This window comes from Adiantum capillus-veneris, chromosome 2 (genome assembly GCF_014529385.1).
Source record: "Adiantum capillus-veneris isolate H3 chromosome 2, ASM1452938v2, whole genome shotgun sequence".
Lineage (NCBI taxonomy): Eukaryota > Viridiplantae > Streptophyta > Polypodiopsida > Polypodiales > Pteridaceae > Adiantum > Adiantum capillus-veneris.
Window position 1 is genome coordinate 67538015 of NC_140932.1, and position 22121 is coordinate 67560135.

The following is a 22121-nucleotide window of genomic DNA, read 5'->3' on the forward strand; positions in this document are numbered from 1 at the left end:
GGCTCTTTTGAAATATGAAAAAAGCAGATATATGCTTTACATGGAGAGTTTTGTGTCAAGGTCCACCACTTGTGTAAGGTAGGATCTATTGAAACATGAAAAAACAAGTTATATGTTGTAGGTGGGGAGTTTTGTGTCAAGGTCCACCACTTGTGTAAGTTAGGATCTATTGAAACATAGAAAAAAAACTATCTGTTGTACGTGGGGAGTTTTGTTTAGAGATCAACCACTTGTCTAAGTTAATCTCTATAGAAACATGGTGTGAAGGAAATCTACACCAATTGTCCGCCCTAAGATTCATAGATAGCAGTTTGTTTAGTTCAAAGATCCTACACTTTCGTAACCTCTTGACAGATATGAAAGGAAAGCTAGTTATCTAAGCTAGGATTTGGGATTTTTGGTCTCAAGAATCATTGAGACATGAAAAGAAGATAACTTCCACCACTTGTACAATCTTGGATCAATTGAAACATGGAGAGAAGGAAGCTCCACAAGTTGTTCAAACTAGGCTTCATTGAACCATGTTGGAACATGGGCCGAAAAAAAGCTCCACCACTTGTCTAAGCCAAGCTCCATTAAAAGACAAAGAGAAGCAAGTTTACATGAAAACCCCATGATGTCTTTATTTGACATGGCGTTTTTATTCCAAGGTCCACCACTTGTCCAACCTATGTTTCATTGAAGCATGGAGAGCAACTAAGATCCACCACTCATCCAAGCTAGGCTCCATTGAAGCATGGAGAGCAACTAAGATCCACCACTCATCCAAGCTAGGATCTGTTGAAACATTGAGCACAAAAAAATCCACCACTTCTCAAATCCAAGTTTTAATATGGAAAAACCATGTATATGTTGAACATGGAGACTTTTGTTTCAATGTCGACCACTTTTCCAAGCTATCTAGGCTCTCTTGAAATATGCAAAAACCAGATATATGTTTTACATGGTGAGTTTTGTGGCAAGAAGCTAGGATCTATTGAAACATAGATATATGTTGTACATAGTGTAAGATCCCCATCCCGCTGACACTAAAAAGCGGGATGGGATCCTTGACAGGCCTCTACGCCTAATATAAATTAGAGTCTCTAACAAGAAAAATCCAAGGATTATACCTTTACCATTGACAATGGCTTGGGTCTATAGCCCTAGTGAAAAGTGTTGCATCTCTAAACAGAACCCCCCATGTACAACATATATCTTGTTTTTCTATGTTTCAATAGATCCTAACTTACACAAGTGGTGGACCTTGACACAAAACTACCCATGTAAAGCATATATCTGGTTTTTGCATATTTCCATAGAGCCTAGCTAGCTTGGACAAGTGGTGGACCTTGAATTGAAACAAAAAACCCTGGACAACATATCATGGATTTTGGAAGTGGTGGAAAAAAGTACTAGCTTGGATGGTGGACCTTGATTATCTACATGCTTCAATGGAACCTTAGCATTGGAGACGAGATGGTAGACCTTGAAATAAGACCTTGCATGTTATAGGCCCTAATATGTTGTGCACGGGGTGGACTTTGAAATTGTGCTATAAGCCTAGCTTGGAGAAATGGTGGACCCTTGATAATCTCCATACATCAACAATCCAGGTTTGGACAAGTGGTGGATCTACAAACCAAAATATTTACACTACAATAGAGCATATGTTGAATATGTGGTGATATTTGAGATCAAAACACACATGCTACTAGAGAGAATAAGTTGCATAGGTGGTGGAGTATTGTATCAATGTCCTATGATTAATTTTGAGTAGTGATGACTTTGAAACTATGGACCAAGAGGTTACACTACCTTTTTTGCATCAATGCATCCCATGTTACCACATACTATAGATTATTTGGGACCTTGTATCAATGCGCAATCTCTAGCTTGGACAAGTGGTGGACCTTTGTTCTCTCTATGATTCCAATGGGAAATATATTGGAGATATGGTGTGCTATGTTTCTCAAAGATTTTATTTTTTGAAACCTTTTGAGCCCCCATGTAAGAGACACTCTAAGTCTTCCATATGATGGGCATCCCAATAGTACTATCATCCTTTGATCAAAATAAAAGCATCTCTATAAAAACTAGACTCATCTAACACAAACATAATTTTCAAATTATTATTGATAAGTTTGATGAAAGATCACAAAGTCTCCATCATCTATGTTTGGTTGAATATGCATCAACAATTAAAGAAGAGGGAACAACATACAAAAAACTGCATAAAGCTAAGATCATACAATTTGTGAAATATAAGAGTCTTAAAAACCCAAAAGATCACTATAGAGAACAATGTTTACTATATCTTCCTTGGATCAGTAACGAGAATCAACATTCAAAAGAATCCTCTGCATGGAGTGATGTATATGATCAACATCTACAAGTCATAGAATCAAATCAATAAAGGCCCAAGTCCAATACAACAAACTGAAATGCCCTGCATTTCCTCCCCAAGTACAGCTAGTACAACAGCCAATGACTCACATGGCTCACATCACGCAGATATTCTTAATGACTTACACATTGATCTGCACTCTAAAAACCATTTGCACTTTCAAGTACCTTTCTATGACAATTGACGACTTCCATGCAGGCATTGAAAAATTAAATCACCAACAACTACACATATTTGATGACATAATATTGAAAAAATGAATTCAAACCTTGCAAAAAAATGCACCTCTTTCTCACATGAGGTGCAAGAACAAGAAAACATTCACATTGCTATTGTTAGTAGAAGGATTGTAAAGATTCTACAACCATAAAAGCCCACCGAATCCAGAATATTCAACAGCATTGCTAATGGAATACAAAGGAAAGGTAGCTTTTAGTATTGGTGGCATCACAATCCACTCTACGCTTTACTTATAATTACTTCTATACAAACAAGTTTGAGTGATGAAAAGCTGCATGCACTTTCTATCCTATACAAAGACTTAAGAACTGTAGTTTTTTATGAGGTGTCTTTGATAGGTTCAATCGTGTTCTCCATGGCCTACTCGTGTTCGCGTGCAATCAAGCATGTCCACAATAGACCATGTAGTGGATTGGATGTCATTTTGTGCGGTGATTTTTTTAAGGCAAGCCGCATTAGGGATAGTTGGATATTTGCAAAAAAATATAAACTTTTAGAAGCAATTTTCCCAACATACTAGCACACTCATCCGCAGTGCTACAAACTTACACTAACAATGATCCAATATTCATAGATATCCTTGATAAGCTTTGAGTTGCACAACATAGCTTTGAGGATTTGGAATACCTTAACAACAACTAATATAGACTATAGACCTATTCCAAATGGCCATCAAGTTTCTCATCTATTTTACTCCAACAAAGAAAAGGACACTCATAATCTTAATGTTTTCAGTTAAATGGAGGGAACACCCCAAACTTTCATCGCTTTCATAAAAGAAATAACTCATGCAACAAAATAATTAACATTCCTATAGATCCCAAATTGACTAGAGGATTGCATCCCAGACTGAGCCTAAAACAAGCATTTTTGTCAAGTTATGCGTATGAAACTTGGTTATTCTTGATGGATTGGTTAATGGAGCATAAGGGGAGTACAAAAATTTTACATAAATAGTGAACAAAATATTAATCTAAGTTCGTTTCTCTAACCCTATCATTGGAAAGAAAAAAAGCTATGAAAACCAGACATTGTATTCACCAACCATCAATAAAGAATGGACTCCAATAGAATGTGTCGTTTGTGAATTCTAAGTCGCGGAGAACTACTTAAATGTCATCTTAAGATTGTAATTCCCATTGCAAGCAGCTGGTGCTCAAACAATTCCTTGTTTCTAGGGTCTTACACTGCAAACACCGGTCTTCAATCCTGAACACATAAGAACAGATGGTCTGACATACACAGCATTATCACGTGCTCAAACCACAACTAATCTATACCTTCTCAAAATAATATAACCTTCTCATATCAAAGTTGAACAAACTGTACTAGAAGAATTGCATCTCCTAAAATTGGAAGCTAAATGGATCTCCACCCAAAAGCCATTACAAGCTTACTCAAACACACATATCATCATTCAATCTCTAAACTTCTTAGTGAAAAGAGTTCAAGATTGAATAAGGGAGACCATTTGAACTAGAGAAAAGGTGAATTCTCCATGACCCACTAGCCAATGTTCAGGATATCAAGGGTCTTAAAGAGAATTAACATGTGGTTTTTGGGCAAGGGCTAATAGGACTTGCTGACAAGGCTCAACCTCTACACCTATGGAACCCCACTAAGCTTTAACTCAATCTTTGAGGAAGCCTATAGGGGAGCGGAGCAAGGACCTGTTATGAGACCTAAAAGAGCACAATCCTCTAGGTTCTTCTGTGTCTTGTGATTTTTAATTATTTTAGGTCCTTCCGTGCCTTGTGATTTTGGGATCTAGGCCATCATATTCACAATTGTAAATTTGCGGCAAAAACTAAAGTTAAGTAGTCTTGTAAATTCTAAGTGGTTCACACCCCACGTCTTCAAGCCACAACCTTCTCAACGTGAGTCATGTGCACTAACTATTGGGGATAAAGGCCATTAGGCCAATACCATCACAGAATAACCGCTCAATACTCCTAATATCATTTTTTCTTATTGATAATATAGAGCAATAAGGATCTCCCACATAGTGTGAGAAGATGCTTCACCAAACTCTCTCTCTCTCTCTCTCTCTCTCTCTCTCTCTCTCTCTCTCTCTCTCTCTCTCTCTCTCTCTCTCTCTCTCTCTCGCACACACACACACAAAACTCTAATCTCTCAGACCTTCCCTTTTGCATTGCACGCCCATCAACAATTTGTAGCATAGTCAATTGAAGCCCTTGCATCATTGCACTGTCGTGGCAAAGAATGTGGTGAAGCCGTAAAATTTATAGCTTCATTTTGTAGCAAAGATTTGACTGAGTAAAAAGGTGATTTTGAGCTTAGTCCCCTATACTTCCAAAAACTTCATGGTCTACAAATTTCCAGCTCAATGTTTTTTAAAATTCTACACCAATTCTATTGTATGCTGATAGACTGCTTGCTTGTCGTATATAGATAGCTATAGATTTTTATATATCTATTTTGACCGATAAAAATTCATTTTCATGTCCATTTTCACAAATGCTAACCATATTTTGTGATCTACAATTTTGTAGAAGGACGTTCTACAAATTTTATATGGTTTGAGATATATTGGTTGACTAGTTGTAAGGTGTTCTTGAAGCTTTGAAGAGTTATTGGAAATGGGATACTTATTGCGTACTCCATTTGTTCATTTGTTTGGGGATATTTAGAATATATAATAGAAATTTATGCATGGATTTTGACAAAAAAACACATGCGCTCAGATTATGTTTATTGAGCAAATTTATGGTTGATAGTGCATCTTGTGGTTTTGCGCTTGCTTATGCATATTGTTCATTACATTAATACACATTTTTGTGGATACTACCTATATATGAATTTGTGGAGCCATATTGACTAGTATGGCAATCTCGGCCATTTTTGAGACTTGGTATGGAAGATAGTCATATTTAAGGCTTGACTATTGTCAAGTCACTCCTTAGCCATTTTTTGTGAGGGTCGTGCATGAGGTTTTTGAAGCTAGACATTGGGGGTTGGGCTACCCAGTGCAAGGTGAATTAGGTTTCTAGAGTTTCCTTTTGTAGTATTCTTGCCATAGGCTATGTATAGAGTGGATAGTAGGTGCTCAACATATGTGTTGATTAAATGTATGTGTTGAGAGATTATGTTTTTTTTCTTGGCTCTTCTTGCTGAGATACTACTTACTCTGGTGATTTATGAAATTTGGGATTTGAGATTTGGTTCCTCGTATATGAGAAACTCTCGCAAAAGCTTCTCTCATGAATTTCATGTTTGTGATTTATTGAACAACTCTTTATCTTTCCATTCATTATCTTGAACTTTGCTCTTCAGATGGTTCTTTACTTAATATTGAAAAGTTATGAATTTTTTTTTTCTTATTAGAAGGAGCAAACGATCAATGTCTTGGTTCAAAAGAAGAAGATTAAGCCCATGAATTTTAAGGTGTCAAATGAGAACTTGCATGCAAAAAAATGAGAAGAGCTAGAGGAGCTAGCTAAGTGTACCATTCAGTTATCATTGTCTAAGGTTGTGTAATATAATGTTAAAGATGTTGAAGGAAGCTTTTATGCATTATGGAAGTGTTTGTTCAATCTATATGATCATACTAGTTCTACATCACAAGTTTATTGGCTAAAGAAGCTTGTTGATAGTCACATGAAAGAAGGGAGTTTAATGTGAAATCACTTGAATGAGCTTAAAGAAATTTGCTGCCAATTAATTTCAAGGTTCCTCTTATTGATAGCCTAAAAAATATTCTTTTGTTGAACACTGCATGCTATGGCTCTTTCTTGAGTCATATGATTCATATGCTCATCAACTCCATTCTGAGTTGGTATGTATGGTGTAGTAAACTGCCTTTAAAAACCCCTTTTAGCACATAAATTGTCAAACTCCTTGCAGACATACTCTCTACCATTGTCAGTCCGCAACCTCTTGAGTTTCTTGCGAGACTCATTCTCAACGAGTTCCAATAATTTTTGGAACACAAAAAGAACTTGATCCTTATGTTTCAAAGGATATGCCCCCACCTTTCAAGTAGAGTCATCTATGAATGTCACAAAATAGCTAGCCCCCCCTAGAGATTTGGTTGACATAGGACCACAAACATCACTATGTACTTAATCTAGAGGTTTAGCTCGCTTTTGACCCAATGGTAAGTGAACTGACCTAGTTTGTTTGCCATAGATATATTGTTCACAAATAGGAAAGTCAAAATAATACAAGAAAGGTAAGTAGCCAAAATGAGTCAGAGTTCTCATTCCTTTTTGGCTAATATGACCTAGCCGGCAATGCCACAACTCAGTAGACGGCAGCTCAACTATAGATATGTAATCATGACCAACATCTGACACATGCATGGAATACAAGGTACCATTCTTTTGACCTCTGAGTACAACAAGATTACCTTTGTTGGCAATCAATGAGGGGCCAACTCAGGATTTGTAGGGAGCATAGTGCAAAGGACATGCTATGACAACACAAGTTTTTTGGGCTAGAGTTGATCAAGAGAGATTAAAAAAATGAGATTACATGGCATAGAAAACACACATAGTGGAAAATTGTCAAGTTTGACAAAGGCACCTTCATATTAAAATATGCTAGTGTTGTATAACATGCATTCTTTTACCAAATTAGAAGTGAGCCTATATTTACTACAATATCATATTTTCAAAATCGAAGACCATCAATAAGTGATTGCATGCCCACTTTCTTGAAAAATTGCATGTGAGAATGCATTTTAACTTGTACAATTCAAACACACAACATAGTAACCATATGGGTCTTCACTCACCTCTCTGCATACTGGTCACTTGTTCCCCTTCTCATACAGCAGAACAAAGGCTCCCTCTAACTGTTCCATCAAGATGCTTTTGCTTAGCACTTTCCCTTGTGTTGGGAGTGCTTTCCTGCTCCACCTCAATTGTTAGTACGGGCATCTTGTTGATACTTTAGGGAGACATCATGCTATATTTGCCTTTTAATTTGGGCCTTGGTCCATGTTAACCTTTGTCAACAGCCTTGTACACTGGGGTCAAAATGGCACAACATAACGCAACAAGATGCTTTGAGAAAAGAGATAAGTAGCACAACGGGGGGCAAAGCATAATCTTGTTAGCTCACTATTCTTCTTCCAAGAAGAGAGTACCAAAAACATTTGGCTTGACCTTGCACATAAACAACAGGACACTTCTCTCTCACATGAGTTCAAACTCAACTGACAACCACTCCAAGCCATAATGGTAGCATAATTTGTGTTTCTTTCACACAAGGTGGTCATCTTTGTAATGTTTAATCTTGTTAGATTTTATCCACCTTCAGAATTAAAAAAAAAATTGGCATTAAGGGGATTCTCTCCATAATGCTAAAGTACTCCAAGGTAGATGTACCAATAAGGTGGAAATAAAATTGGTCCTTTTGTTGTACCACCAAACCTTGCTTTCAACTGCATTCTACAAAGTTCTTGAGAGTGAGTGACTGCAAGGTTTGAGTGAAATCTTGAAAATCGTCAATATAAATAACATTAGAAAAATAAATGTAGAAAATGAAGTAGGGTGGATATATTATCATTGGTCCATTACATATGGTAGTCATTTGGAAGAAGATGCTTTAGAAGGTGTCAATCAAAGGCATGTTCAACTATGCTATATTCATAACCTTTTGCTGGTTGAAGGGTTATCCTTTAACATATATATATGATAGCAGTTTCTATCCGAAACAAATTTCAACATTTTTATGGCTAGGAAGAACTGAACATAAGATTTAAATTTTCTTAGTTTGTAATATATAGAGAAATCCAGTACTATGGAGCTAATGTTTCATTATGAATTAATTTTTCAAAGGAATTAATATCTAGGAAGGAGAGCAATGTATCCTTCCTTATATATGCTAATAGGAGAAATTAATCACATCAAAATTTTACATCCTCAACCTTGATCTTCCAAGGCTTTTTGAGACTCAAGCACTTTGGAGAAAGCACACTAAATGACATAACTTCACAAAATTTGCATTCTGTCTACACACAAGTGTATGAAAAAAAGCATCAATGATAGGAAGTCGAGACCTTTGGGTGGACCTTGGAAAAGCCACGATCCCTCACTGGGTTGTGGATGGGTGTCCTAAACTTTTAAGATTTCCTTCTCTTCATTGAAAAATATCATGCCTTGTAGAAGGGCTACTTTTGTCATATGATGCATGATCAATGATGCATGTTGAGCCCACAACAATAGTTGTATTTGAAAGGTGCCATTAAGGAGTAGCTTTAGCGCCTATCTGCTTGGATGCACCTTCATCAAAGGACTCACTTCATGGTAGCAAGAAAATTGTGGGTGGAGTGGCACAAGCCTTGTGTATATTTTTGATTCCCTTAGAGAGACAAAGGGAAGGGTATGCAAGGGAGGGGCAAAGTCCTTCGTAACATTGTCTCTCAATTAGGGAATTACCATTTCACCATTGAAGCTTGTGGAGCCCATAGGCTTGTGCTTAAGGACTTGCATATGTTGGCCTTTGCAAGACCTCATGATAGTGTGAGGATGGAGTGAGAAGCTGAAGCCTTGTGTGCATGGTCACATGCAACCCCCTTTGAGAGACAATGGAAAGATTGAGGGGCAAAGGGCAATAGGGCCAAAGTCCTTTACGACATCTAGAGGTAGCCGGTGCATAAGGTCCCTTGATATTTAGGGAATGAGCAGTTTACCTCTCCTGGATAATTTGTAGCTTGGGTGCCCAAGGCTTGGGCTTAACTACCTGCGTTTGTTGGCCATGGCATGATGACCTCATGTATCAGAAGGTCCCTTGATATTTAGGGAATGAGCATGTTACCTCTCCTGGATGGTTTGTAGCTTGGGTGCCCAAGGCTTGGGCTTAACTACCTGTGTTTGTTGGCCATGGCATGATGACCTCATGTATGCTGGTGAGGGTTCTGGGAAAGAGATAATTGCCTGATCTTGGTCATTAATTAGGATCTGCTGCAATGGCTGGCATTCCCGCTCATTAGAATCTCCATTCCCATTGATTTCCTCTTCAGTGAGAGGAGCCACCCTTGCGGCAGGAGTAAAGAGCTTGCATACGTGGTGTACTTTGGGACACATATTGAAACCCATGGCTTTGGTGCTTGAAGGACTGACCTTCTTGGAAAGCTGGTGATGATGAGAATCGAGAAGCTTTGTAAAGGAGAGGAGCTCGTGGGGGGTGAGGCGAGTGTGCAAGCGGGGTATTGGGAAGAGCACGTACATAGAGTCGGGGTGGGCGTCAGCGTCGGCTGTTAAAGGCGTGGCACGCTTGCAACCTGCAGTAAGCTGGAAGTCGGCCGGGTGAAGCTGGGCTACAAAATGGCCCGGTGGGAACTCAAGCATAAGCTCGCCCACCTTCATGCTGCTGTTGTCGGACTGCTCCAGCTCTACATCCACCACACGTCCCTGCGTAGCCTGCACAACTCTGATGACGGTTGCCGTGGGAGCAATATCTAAGGAAGCTGGCGCGGCGCTGCTGCTGCTCACGCAGTTACCCATTTCCTGCTTGCAGCCTCAGTCTTGGAACAAGAGCAGCGAAGAGTAATTGAGGTGTGTGCAGAGAAGAAGAATTGAGATGTGTGCAGAAAGATAAGAAGAAGAGGTTTCCCTATATAATGCAGAATTGACGAAGGCGCAGAGAAAAGGGCTGGTGGCGTCCACTGAACAGACAAAGCGCGTGGGAAACAGTTGAGGGGGAGCCCTTTCAGCAGACGTTCAGGAGACACGGGCAAGCACGACGAGAACACAAGGCGGCAGCAAGGCCTAGCAGTGGCTGTTGCCTTTCACACTTCAATGCCTTCGATCGGGAACCAAAGGTAACGGAATGCCTTGTCTCATGAACGACAATAATTGACGTGTTCTGCCATAAAACCTTGTTATTACACTAAGCCCAAAAGGTAGAGACAACATGCTCAAGAAAGTCAACTAAAGGAGAGAGGGAAAAATTTTCCCTACGAGCGAGTGATCGGGTAGGATTCGGTCCCCCCCCCCCCGGCCCCCAAATCAATATATCACACATGCAGCTTCAAATGAGATCAATGGTGGAGGAGAAAAACGGGGGCCCCGTTAATCAAGGTCGTCAGATCTAGCGGCACAGAGGCATTTTGTATTAACTAATTTTTTTTGAATTTACAAATTTGCTCACATTTACAATATGACATACTCAAATTCTCTATATTTCAAAGAATGCAAGAGGGCGTTATGATGTGTGTGCAATGTGGAACAAATGCAAGGGTTGAGAGATTAGGGTTTTGAGAAAAAAAAGAGAGAGAGGGGAGGGGACGGGAGAGGTGTTGCTCGGGGGGTTCACTATGTGTTAAAACTACCATATCACGTGCGTTCAAAACATGTTTGTAAAACCCCTTATTTGTGAATTATGTTAAGAATATAATGTACCCTTTTCTTTTAAAATCTGTAATTTTTTTTCAAATGTGAAAAAATAATGCCCTTATGTATATATATTTCTGTAAGTTTCAAGAACTTTAAATATCCTTTTGTTGAACTCACGTGATAGGTTACATTTTTATTAGGTGACCTCTTCGGGAGGTGTTGGTGGAGCATCCTCTCACACCATGTGTGAGCTGCTTATTGTCTTATATTATCAATAAGAAAAAATGAGATTAAGGTTAGTAAGTGGTTAGTTTGTGATGGTATTGATCTATTGACCTTTATTTCCAACAACCTCCCACTTAAATGGCTAATGTGTCACTAAGTGGAGAAAAGGGTAAGTAGAGTATGATGGCTCTACCCAATGCCCATCAAGTCCCGAGAATATGCAAAAATCTCAGAAGGTAAACCCTTCATGAAAAGGCATTGGCAGGCTGTAAAGATGATTTTTCACTACTTGAGTGGCACTTTACATCTTGGCTTGTTTTATCCCAAGGGGGGATCATTGTCGAGACATTTACATGCTTTTTCAAACTCAGATTGGGCTGGCTCTTATTACACGCAAGTGTCCACAAGGGGTTTTTGTTTCATGCTTAGCAATTCATGTATTTCATGGTTTAGCAAGAAGCAACCTATTGTGGCCACTTCTAGTTGTGAGACTGAGTACAGGGCAGCCTTCATAGCTACAGTTGAGTTGAGTGTGTATGGCTCACATACCTTATGGCTGATTTGGGTGTTGGACAGGACACTGCCAACACTATATACACTAACAGCTAGAGCGCATTGGCAATTGCGAGAAACCCAATTTGCATGCTTGCACAAAGCACATTGAGGTGCATTACCAATATGTCAGGGAGAGGCTCTCATCAGGAGAGATCAGCTTGGCTTATGTGCCAGCACAAGACAACCTTGTAGATCTTTTGACAGAGGCATTGTCTTGTGAGAAGTTTGAAGCTTTCCTCGAAGCTCTGGGCTTACTCCCCTTTGTAGAATGATCATGTTCTCAGGGCATGGCACTTCACTTTACTCATGTGCTAGCTCTCGTTCACTGCATCACTGCACGGGGGATTTGTTATCATATACATGTGGTAGTGATGTGTGTGAACACACTTGGATTGCCGGGGCATTTTTTACCTCTTTAGGAGCTTTTTTCCCCATGCATTGTATATACGCCCATCATTCTAGGGATATCTATCTTTCCATTGCACACTAAGTAATACACTCTCCATTGTGTGCTTTCAGCTTCCTTCATCTTCTCCAAGTTGTATGTGTTTCGTTGCAGCCCTAATTCCAACAGTTTCAAGGCCCTCAAATCCGCCCTTACCCCCAATGAGTTCCTTCTAGCCGTATTATGGTCGCAAACACTGTGAGAAACATTGTTGAATATGTGCATGAGATCCAAGAGGTGTTGTATTTTTTATTCCTTCCAATATGAAAATGTTTAAAATATGGAGTACCTTGACATCATTAGGAAGAGAATGGGGTGAAGGAGGGTCTCTTTATTTTCCATGAACTTATGGAGGTGATTCATTTTGACGAATAGGTGTACGCCATGTGTGCAAGAATGATGGGTGCGTAAGAGATGTGTAAGAGAGTGGTCAAGTGATGCACTTTTCCCCCAAAAAAGAAGGTGGACAATCTTATGATTTTTGGCCTCCCAAAAGTCCCACATATGATCTCCGATTTAAGCGGAGATCATGGAGCTGCAATCTACGCATCAAGCTCTTTTTGTAGATATGCTACATGATATGGTTTAACATGCTAGATTTTTTATTCCATTTTTGGGGGAAACTTTGAACTCAAATAAAATAGCCTGTTTGAATTAAAACGTTGTCCTTTAATTACTTTCTTAATACTAAAGGCTTGACTTCCTTAAACTGCCAAATAAAGAGGCCCTCCTAAATCCTATTCTCTTCGTAATGTATCTTTTGGTGGAGTAGACATGGGTGGATCACTACTGTAGTGCTCTTCCCAATTGTTTGCCCAATCTCCCAATGTACACTTTAGTGGTGTCTTACCATTTGTTGGATTCTTGTATTTGCTATGACTTTGGAGCACAAAATGATTTTTGTTTGGGTAGATTTACCTGTGGAAGGCATTTGGTTGCTTCGTCACCAATGATGACCTACAAGTAGGACAAGCATTGTGGCGCAATGTGGAAAACCTTATAGTCATATCGTTAGAGAATAGCTTGAAACTTCAAATGCTAGATAGCCAGAAAAATGGACATAAAATACCAAAAAATAGCAAGAAGAATGAACATAACATACCAAAAATCTCTCCAAGGCTAAGATAGTCTACATAGTCCACACATAGATACACCTCGCAATGGCCTCTCTCATCTCCTTTGGAAGTGAAACATCAAAAATGAAGATTCCGTTAAATACCTCCTCGATGAGGGCTCAAGGTAGACATCAATATTTCCCACTTTGAGAGAGAGAGAGAGAGAGAGAGAGAGAGAGAGAGAGAGAGAAGAAGAAGAAGAAGAAGAAGATGTCTAAACATCGTAAAAAACTATCCCAAGATATCTTAAAGATCTATGTAACAAGGAGAGTTGAACTCAAGGCCTTTTATTCAAGAGGGAAATGGTATAACCAGTCTACCACACTTGGGTGATAGGGGGGGGGGGGGGGGGGGGGGGGTATATGGGGTGGGGAACATGGATTCCATTGATGTGATCACGATCATGTGATCAAGTTAATAGCTCTAGTATTTACACAAGAAAATCATGTGATCACGTTAATTGTTAACGTGATCTTGATGGTGACCTATAGAAACCAATAGAGACGGTAGGTACGCGGGGCTTTTCCGTTTTCCCGACGGGGCCATTAGGAAATTTCGGAGGTCATTTGGAGGGCCATATGAAGAGAGAGAAAAATAGAGCGCGTCCAATGAGCAGGAGGGCTATGTTACGTAGGAAAGTACGTGGAAAGACTCAAAAAATAGGAAAATACCCTAAAAACTTTCACGAATCTAGGATTGTGGCATCGTAATTTCCTTGATTTTACCGAGCTGTTAGGTGCTTACCAGTAGTCCCACTGTTGATATTCTCTTATGGTCATGAACGTACTGGAGGGTGACCATTAAGCCTGCACAAGATATTGGAATTCTAAAACACTTCCCTCCATTAGAGTGCTTTCAAAGTGAATCTCCCTCCTCTAAAGCTTTTCTCTGAGAGCTATGGCTTCCACGTCTTCTCGCCCAAGAAGCTCTAGGTGTTTACTGTCTCTCACACCAACAACCAACAACTGCACTTTGCCTAGAAGGCCAAGTAGTAGCATATCCTCAATTACAATATCAACTTCAATAAGTGCAGAGAACCAATGGGTTGGACAAAGTATAAACAAAGGTTCATGGGTCCTCATGCAACCAGGAAGACCCAAGAGGTCTAGTGGTATCAATGTTTACCGCTCAGCATGGAAGGCCAGAGTGTTGGATTTCAAAGTTGAAATTGGCAAAAGATCTGTAAAGGAAGTTCTTGTTCAGCATGTGTTTACCCATCCAGACGTGATAGCAAACGGTGAAAATGTATCAGATATACATCAACCAAGTTGCAATTGTAAGTACTCTTGACATCTGAAGTTCATTTGATTTGTCATTTCACTTATTAATACTCTCATTATAACTTTTCTTATATATTTTGCAACGTTTATCCCTCTTCTTATGAGCAATGTCTCCATTCTTCACAGCTCAACTGCATTAGATTTGTCATTTTTACTTATTGATGCTCTTAGTTTAACTCTTCTTATATATATTGCAGATGTTTATCCCTCTTCTTATGAGCAATGGGAGCCTGTGGAGTGCATAATAGGCCTCTTCCTTGTTGTTCATGCCGACATTGGTTCTCTATAGTATTCAGGGAGGAGCAGCAAAAGCCTGGCTGATGAAGGAATATTTTTTTATGACCACTTCTACCAACTCAGCTCAGGGAATAAGAATGGCATGTTGGTGAAACTGCCTCTACCAACCGATTGGAACACTGTGGACTGGCCAGTTCCCGAGGAAACAATGGTGGAGGCAATGCAAAGTAAGCTCTACAAGGATATACAGAGGTCTCTACGTAGCTCTATTCCCACCAAACTGGTTAGAATTGCAAACTTTTGTCCTGCTGCACTCTTCATAGAGTTGTTTCATAGCTACAATATCCGTGTTACGAAAACTATTTTCATGTGCAAGTCATTTCAGCAGTCATCCTGTGACAAACTTCTTGACAGAGGATGGTATGTAAAGGAAGATATTGGCTTACGGTGCGAGGTCGCGCTTGATACTCTCGTTGTCAAGTACATGATTGCAACCCAATCACAGTTAGTATCCTTTTGGTATATGCGATCATAAATGCTCAATGGTAAGTACAGTCATCTTGTGACAAACTTCTTGACAGAGGATGGTATGTAAAGGAAGAGATTGGCTTATGGTGCGAGGTCGCGCTTGATACTCTAGTTGTCAAGTACATGATTGCAACCCAATCACTGTTAGTCTCCTTTTTGTATATGCGATCACAAATGCTCAATGGTAAGTACATTCCTATGGACCACGTTTTTGCAGGTTTGGAAGATAATCCTACTGTGGATGTGGAAGTGATTGATAAAGAGCATGGCCTAATGTTGGTGGTTACAATAAGGGAGCTATGCAGTCTTCTGCAGTTGTGGCATGACATAATTGAAGAGTCAATGGACAGGGACCTATCATATTTTTCCTTTTTCCTAGCTGGCCGTAAGGTGATGTGGCGAAGGGAAAAAGATATTTTGTGCAAAGAGTTGGATGGTCGGGTTGAAATAGTGTCAATGTAACAGAGATTTTTGTGAATCCAAGTGTATACGAATGACTTTCAATACATGAAGTTTTTTGAGCTCATTTGTCAATTGTGCCCTGTGAATATAAGTGTGCTTGAAATACATTTCTTTAGCATGTAAAATCTCTCTCTCTCTCTCTCTCTCTCTCTATGTTAGACAAGACAAAGACATGATAGAAGAGTCATCTTAATTCATTAGAAAGTACAAACTCGTCCGTGAACAATGGACTGAGATACAATTTCTGTAAGTATGGAATCAGAATGTCTTCCAGGTAAAAATCAAAGGAATGCCCCTCGAAAGAAGGTGGTGAGATAGTTGTTCCCGGTGGATTTAGTTCTCCTTTTTTAGGAGTATCATCAATTAGTAGTGTATTAGTTGCATCAAAGGGTACACCGATTTGGCTAAAGGGTTTGTACAAAAGAGGTAAATGTGGTTTTTTATGGTGGTAGTGGCCCTCTACGGTAACACATTTTCTTTGATCATACAAAAAGGCAAAATCTGACGTGTGAGCGCCGCAACTATTGTAAGTAGTGGCGACAAGTTTTGCCTTTGCATTGAAGACCATATGGCAACTCTGAAGCGCGGAAGAAGAAACTGAATAAATTCCTTGGTTCCTGGACGAACCACGACTCGACAAGTTCCCATCCGAAACGTTTGCAAATCCTGAAAGGGTTTTGTGTCACCGAGAGGCACGCGCATTAGCAGCAATCCATTGAGGTCCAAGATAATCAACCTTTGTAAAAGTTGACAAGTACATATAAGTAGTTAGAAGCTGAACATATTTTGCCATACTTGAATAGACATTACCGGAACAACCGTATCTACAGGTAGCAAGGGTCCATACTGGATCTCGGTAGTGTTGTTGTCGTTGTTTCTCTCCTCTGTTTTAGCTTCATCATTCACATCTTCATAGTCATCATTCACATCTTCATCAAGGGTCTCCCCCATGGCTCTTTCTGCCTCATTCAAGGTTTCCTCCAAGGTCTTTTCCTCTACCTCGGTTGATCGGCTTGCATCATCCATCCTTGCCTCATCCATATCAGTTTGCTCATCCCTAGGCTTGCTTTCCTCATCCATATCCTTTTGCTCATCCATAGGCCTTCTTTCCTCATGCAGAGTTTCATCCATAGGCTCTTTTGGCTCCTCCACTGGCTGACTTGGTTCTTTCATTGTCTATTCCATAAGCCCCTCTGGTTGTACACTAGCACCTTCGATATGCTCATTTGACCTTTCCTCATCCTCGGCTCTTTCATCTTCAGCTGATATGACCCCCTCGGCCTGTTGTGATTCCACTGTATCGGATGCAGGGGTTTGTTGCGGTGGCACGTCATTTATTGTCATATCAATTGTGCGGTCGTCCAAGCCGCTATCTTCAGGTTCTCTGTGGCTCGACATAGTAAGCAGGTGTTGTATTAAACTTACCCGGTATCTTTGCAAATAATCATATGTGTAGTTTTTTAAAGCACTCTGCAAAATTGAAAGACCACATGGTGAGAATTCTTGTATAAACTAAACCAAAACTAACTGAATGCATTGCCAAATGGTTACCTTAGTCATGAAAGGTTTTAATGCAAAGTAGCTTTGTAGGACATATTCTGCATGGAGAAGACATCTCCAGCCACAAGAATTTCCATCGGTTTGATTTGGGACAGGTACATCTTTGATTGGGGCCTTGTATAGTTCATATCTTCCACATAGCTTGCCATAGGCAAGCAACAACCTCTTTATACAACTGCACAAAGTAGTATCAAGATGTTAGCTTGAGGCTTCAAATTTACATGGATATCTATAAGAAACACTTTCTGATACATAACACTTACAGCCTAATTTCAGGGTGGGTTCCTTTTATTGAATTGAACACCCACACTGCTGGTTGGTCAACATCAAGGCATATGAGACTCCAGTGATGGTTGTTCTCATATGGAAAGATGATGACAATTACTTCCAGCATAGCACAATGGAGAAAGCAACTCTCAAAGGTCCCAGATGGACTGTTCTTCTGTCTAATAATCACTGACATTTGTGGATCAAGAAGAAACACCTCCGTGTGGGTGTGTGGTGGGAGTTGACTTTTGATCAAGCTGCAGAGAGTATTCCTAAGTTAGTAAACCTATTATCTGAGTTCCCAAAGCTAGCAAGATAGTACCACTTACTTAAGACAAGCATAGATAATTGTGTCTGAGATCTGAGCATCTGGATTTAGCAATAAATTAATGTCCACTTTTTCCAGAGCTAGCTTTCTGGCTCCATCTACAAATGGTATCTCTGCAAGCAAACCATCCTTCATTGAAAGTAGAGTTTCTTGATTGCTTGCCTCTATGGACAGGGTCACATTGCATTCTGTTTGCCTCTGGGACTCCACTGCTACTTTTGCTTTCTCCTTAAGCTCTGCTTCCCTCATGTCCTCTGTTTGGCGAGAAAGAGTCTCTGCCCTTGCCCTTGTATTCACATTATGTGTGACATCTACAACAGTGAGTTGTGGCAATAGCTCAGGGGGTATAACAAAATTTCCCTCATTTTCTTATCCTTGCAGACATTGGGGACCAGTAGTTTGTCATACCTCCACCTTATTCTTTTTAGTGGCTCACTATCTTTGTCCATTACAGTAACCCTGTGGGCATGGGCTGCTACAATGGTGATGTCACTGAAGTACTCGAGTAGGAAGTCCTCTGTTCATTCTTGTGGAGCCATCAATGCCACCACCTTCCACCTTTTAGTGCCCCAGGTAGCTTCTTCATATATGGACCTCACCATCCTCTGAGAGGGCAGCTCTGGTATGCAAAAATCTACACATTTCTGTGCCTTTCTGATTTCTCTGAAAAGTCCCATGCAGCTCTGTAACTTCTTCACCCTTGGACCTTTAAAAATTTTATTTGGTTTCCCAGGTCTCTTCTTTGGGATTGCAGATCTGCTACTTGCCTTAGCTGCTAATCCTGGTCCCTTGCCTGCCTTCCTTGCAGTGGCTTTTGTTCTAGCCATTTCACTGTATAAAAGTAGAGGAGTCTCTCTCTCTCTCTCTCTCTCTCTCTCTCTCTCTCTCTCTCCTTTCTATAGCTTCGCATATTTAAAGAGAGAGAGAGTGAGAGACTACCATTACTAACGGCGCACGTGGAGTATGTTTTGACCCCAAAATACACCTCCGCGCGCCATTAGTACAAGGGTACAGAAAGACTCTCTCTCTCTCTCTCTCTTTCTCCCGCCTTCCCGAGTCTCTACACTTTCTTCCTCACTCTATAACACACACACATAGAAAGACAAACACACACACTCGTGGATACACTCCATCTCTCTCACTCGTGGATGCACAGTACTAAAGGCGTGCAAAGATACATGCAAACCGGATGTGCCTCTCTATGCGCGCCTTTAGTATAGAGAGAGAGAGAGAGAGAGGGGTTTTGTGTGTGTGTGTGTGTGTGTTGTATTTGTGTATGTGTGTGTGTGTGTGTATCTCTCTCTCTCTCTCTGTGTATGTTATATTTGTGTCTCTGTGTGTTTGTGTGTATGTTATATTTGTGTCTCTGTGTGTCTGTGTGTGTGTGTGTTATATTTGTGTGTGATTGTGAGTGTATATGTGTGTTGTGTGTTAAGACAGAGCTAGATATGGATATACTATGACAGAAACAGAGAGAGAGATAGAGGGACATTTCAGAAGTAGAGGGAGAGAGAGATAGAGAGAGAGAGAGGGCCAAACCTTCTAAGGACGCAGACCTCCGTTATGTCGAAGATGGGTCGAATCAATCTTGCAGGTGCTTTCTTTCGGAGACGCAGACGATGGATCTCTCTCTCTCTCTCTCTCTCTTTCTTTCTCTCACTCTCTTTGACGCAGTGTGGTTTTTCTCTCTCATATCCTTTATATGTGACGTACAAAAGTATACGGGCTCAATAATGACCGCACGTGCGACATCATGCAATTATATTTTATTTTTAAGTAACATGTGGGGCACCGCCGTGTGTATCCGTTATAAGTGTGATTTTGAGAGAGAGAGAGAGAGAGAGAGAGAGAGAGAGAGAGAGAGAGAGAGAGAGAGCCTCATTACTGCCAGAGAGAGAGAGAGAGAGAGCCTCATTACTGCCAGAGAGAGAGAGAGAGAGAGAGAGAGAGAGAGAGAGAGAGAGAGAGAGAGAGAGAGAGAGAGAGAGAGAGAGAGAGAGAGAGAGAGAGAGAGAACCATAGAAAGAGAGAGGGAGAGAGAGAGACACGGGGAGAGAGAGAGAGAGAGAGAGAGAGAGATAGAGAGAGGGACTCATCACTGTCAGAGAGAGAGAGAGAGAGAGAGAGAGAGAGAGAGATTGACAGAGAAAAAGAAATGGAGGAGACACCTCCCATGGAGTTTTTGCAAACTCCACCAACAAAAGGTGATCTCTCACTCTGTGTCTCTGTATTTCCAACAGTTGGTAGCAAATTGTGTGTGTGTGTGTGTGTGTAAACAAAGAAAAACCCATACTGTTGTTCAACACACACACACACACACACCCCTCAACACATACTTACATAGACAGACACACACACACATACACAGGTACACACACACACACACAGACACAACTCTCTCTCTCTCTCTCTCTCTCTCCCCCCGTGTACTAAGGGCGTGCAGAGCCAACCAAACACTGGCTGCAGCTCTCTCCACATGCCTATAGTAAATTTATGACTCTCTCTCTCTCTCTCTATTGTACTTAAGGCGCGCGTAGAGATTTGCAAAGAGTATGTTTTTTTCTATGCGTGCCTTTAGTACAAAGAGACACACACACACACACACACACACACACAGAGAGAGAGAGAGAGAGAGAGAGAGAGAGAGAGAGAGAGAGAGAGAGAGAGAGTCTATGTGTGTTTTTTAATGTTCTTTGGAGACACACAGAGAGAGAGTGAGACTTGTCATGTTTCCTGATGGATAGGATTAAGGTCCAGTAGGCAAAAAAAGCTGAAACCAGACCCAGAGCCTATGCCAGGAATTCAGCCTTTGCAGGTCAGTTGCTTAATGTTTTTGCCAAAAGAACTATTGACTTTTGTTAGGACATATCTGAATAAGAGTCAATTGGTGAAGATCAATCAGAGAGGTCACCTGGACAAGATGATCCCTCACCCTACAAGGGTCCCTCACCCTCTACAGTACTTGTTAAGAAAGAGGAATATAGACTTCTCAGATGATGCATATGTCCTAGAAAGCAGTCCCTGTGCAACTAAAGGTAAATCCAAAGAGGATGTGTCTTCTCTGGAAGACCCAACTGCAACTGATGAGAGGCTGTTCGATTTTGCAGCATCTTGTGGTGTTGGGGACAAATTTGATCTAGTTCATTCTATGTTTAACCCAAAGTTTGACATTGAATACCTGTTAGCTCAGGACATTGAATTCTAGCAGTCCTACAGAGATAAATTTGAAGTGATGGTGCAGGTAGGGAGGGTTGTTCTGCCCACTATGACTGTTGTGCATTTAAATGATTGTGGTGGAAAGGGACAGGGACTGAAGAAGTATAGGGAATTACCACCTGCTTGCCGACATTCAACTTGCCCTTTGCACCAAAAAGAGTGCAAAATTATTCAGGAATCCTTTGGCTTTATGATTTACCTAAACAGCCTGTTTGGATTTCTCATGTAGAATCCTGATGAGGTGTTAGAGGAGCAGGATGCAGCACCAGATGAAGAATGCGAGGAGATAACACATATACAAGAAGTCGAGGAGGTTGAAGATACAGCCGACCTTGAGGTTGAGGCAATTGAAGTACAAAGAAGTAAGATGCTCTCTGTGAAAACCACAGAAATCAAACTATCTTTGGATGTCAGTAACTTCACTGAGAAGCATGCTCAGATGATGCTCCCTGTTGTGGCCTGACTTCAGGATTGGAGACAGGACCTATATCTTTTTACATGATGTGCAAAGCATCTTTTATTTAAGGGAGGACTTCTCCCTGGCTATCATTTCCAGAGTCCAAGAGGAGAGGAGTGGATTTGTTTCAGAGGATAGTAGTGATGATGAGGCAATGGAAACATCCAGCAATCCAATGGAATGCCTCCGAAGATGCTTTGAGAAAGCTGAAAAATACAAGGAGACACTACCTGATGAAGCCACCTTCCAAGCAATAAGACAAAGCCTAAGACCATCAACAAATAACAAAGAAGTGGAGGATTGGTTTAACCATTCATGTCAGGGGTCAACTACATCTGTAGACCTGTGGCAGGAAAACCTCTTTCTGTAGGATGAGAGCTTCATGGTAACTATGTGTGTGTGTGTGTCACTTACTCTGACATGATATGTGCAGTCTTGGATTGCTGACAAGGATGACTTCCTTCGGCGGCAGACTCGAGAACATCGTGGAAGGGATGCGGCCCTAGCGCAGTACCTT

General features: G+C 40.6%; 1 protein-coding gene across 1 annotated transcript; it reads right to left on the bottom strand.

Moving 5' to 3' along the window:
• Positions 1-8373: 8373 nt before the first annotated feature.
• On the bottom strand, positions 8374-10201 carry LOC147462920 (uncharacterized). The gene has a single exon (XM_086527766.1). The coding sequence runs from the start codon at positions 10096-10098 to the stop codon at positions 9406-9408; it is 693 nt and encodes a 230-aa protein (XP_086383892.1). The 5' UTR covers positions 10099-10201; the 3' UTR covers positions 8374-9405.
• Between the last annotated feature and the right edge of the window lie 11920 nt (positions 10202-22121).

Excerpts from the sequence above, each read along its gene's own strand:
- LOC147462920 (XM_086527766.1), bottom strand. The coding sequence starts at position 10,098 with ATGGGTAACTGCGTGAGCAGCAGCAGCGCCGCGCCAGCTTCCTTAGAT.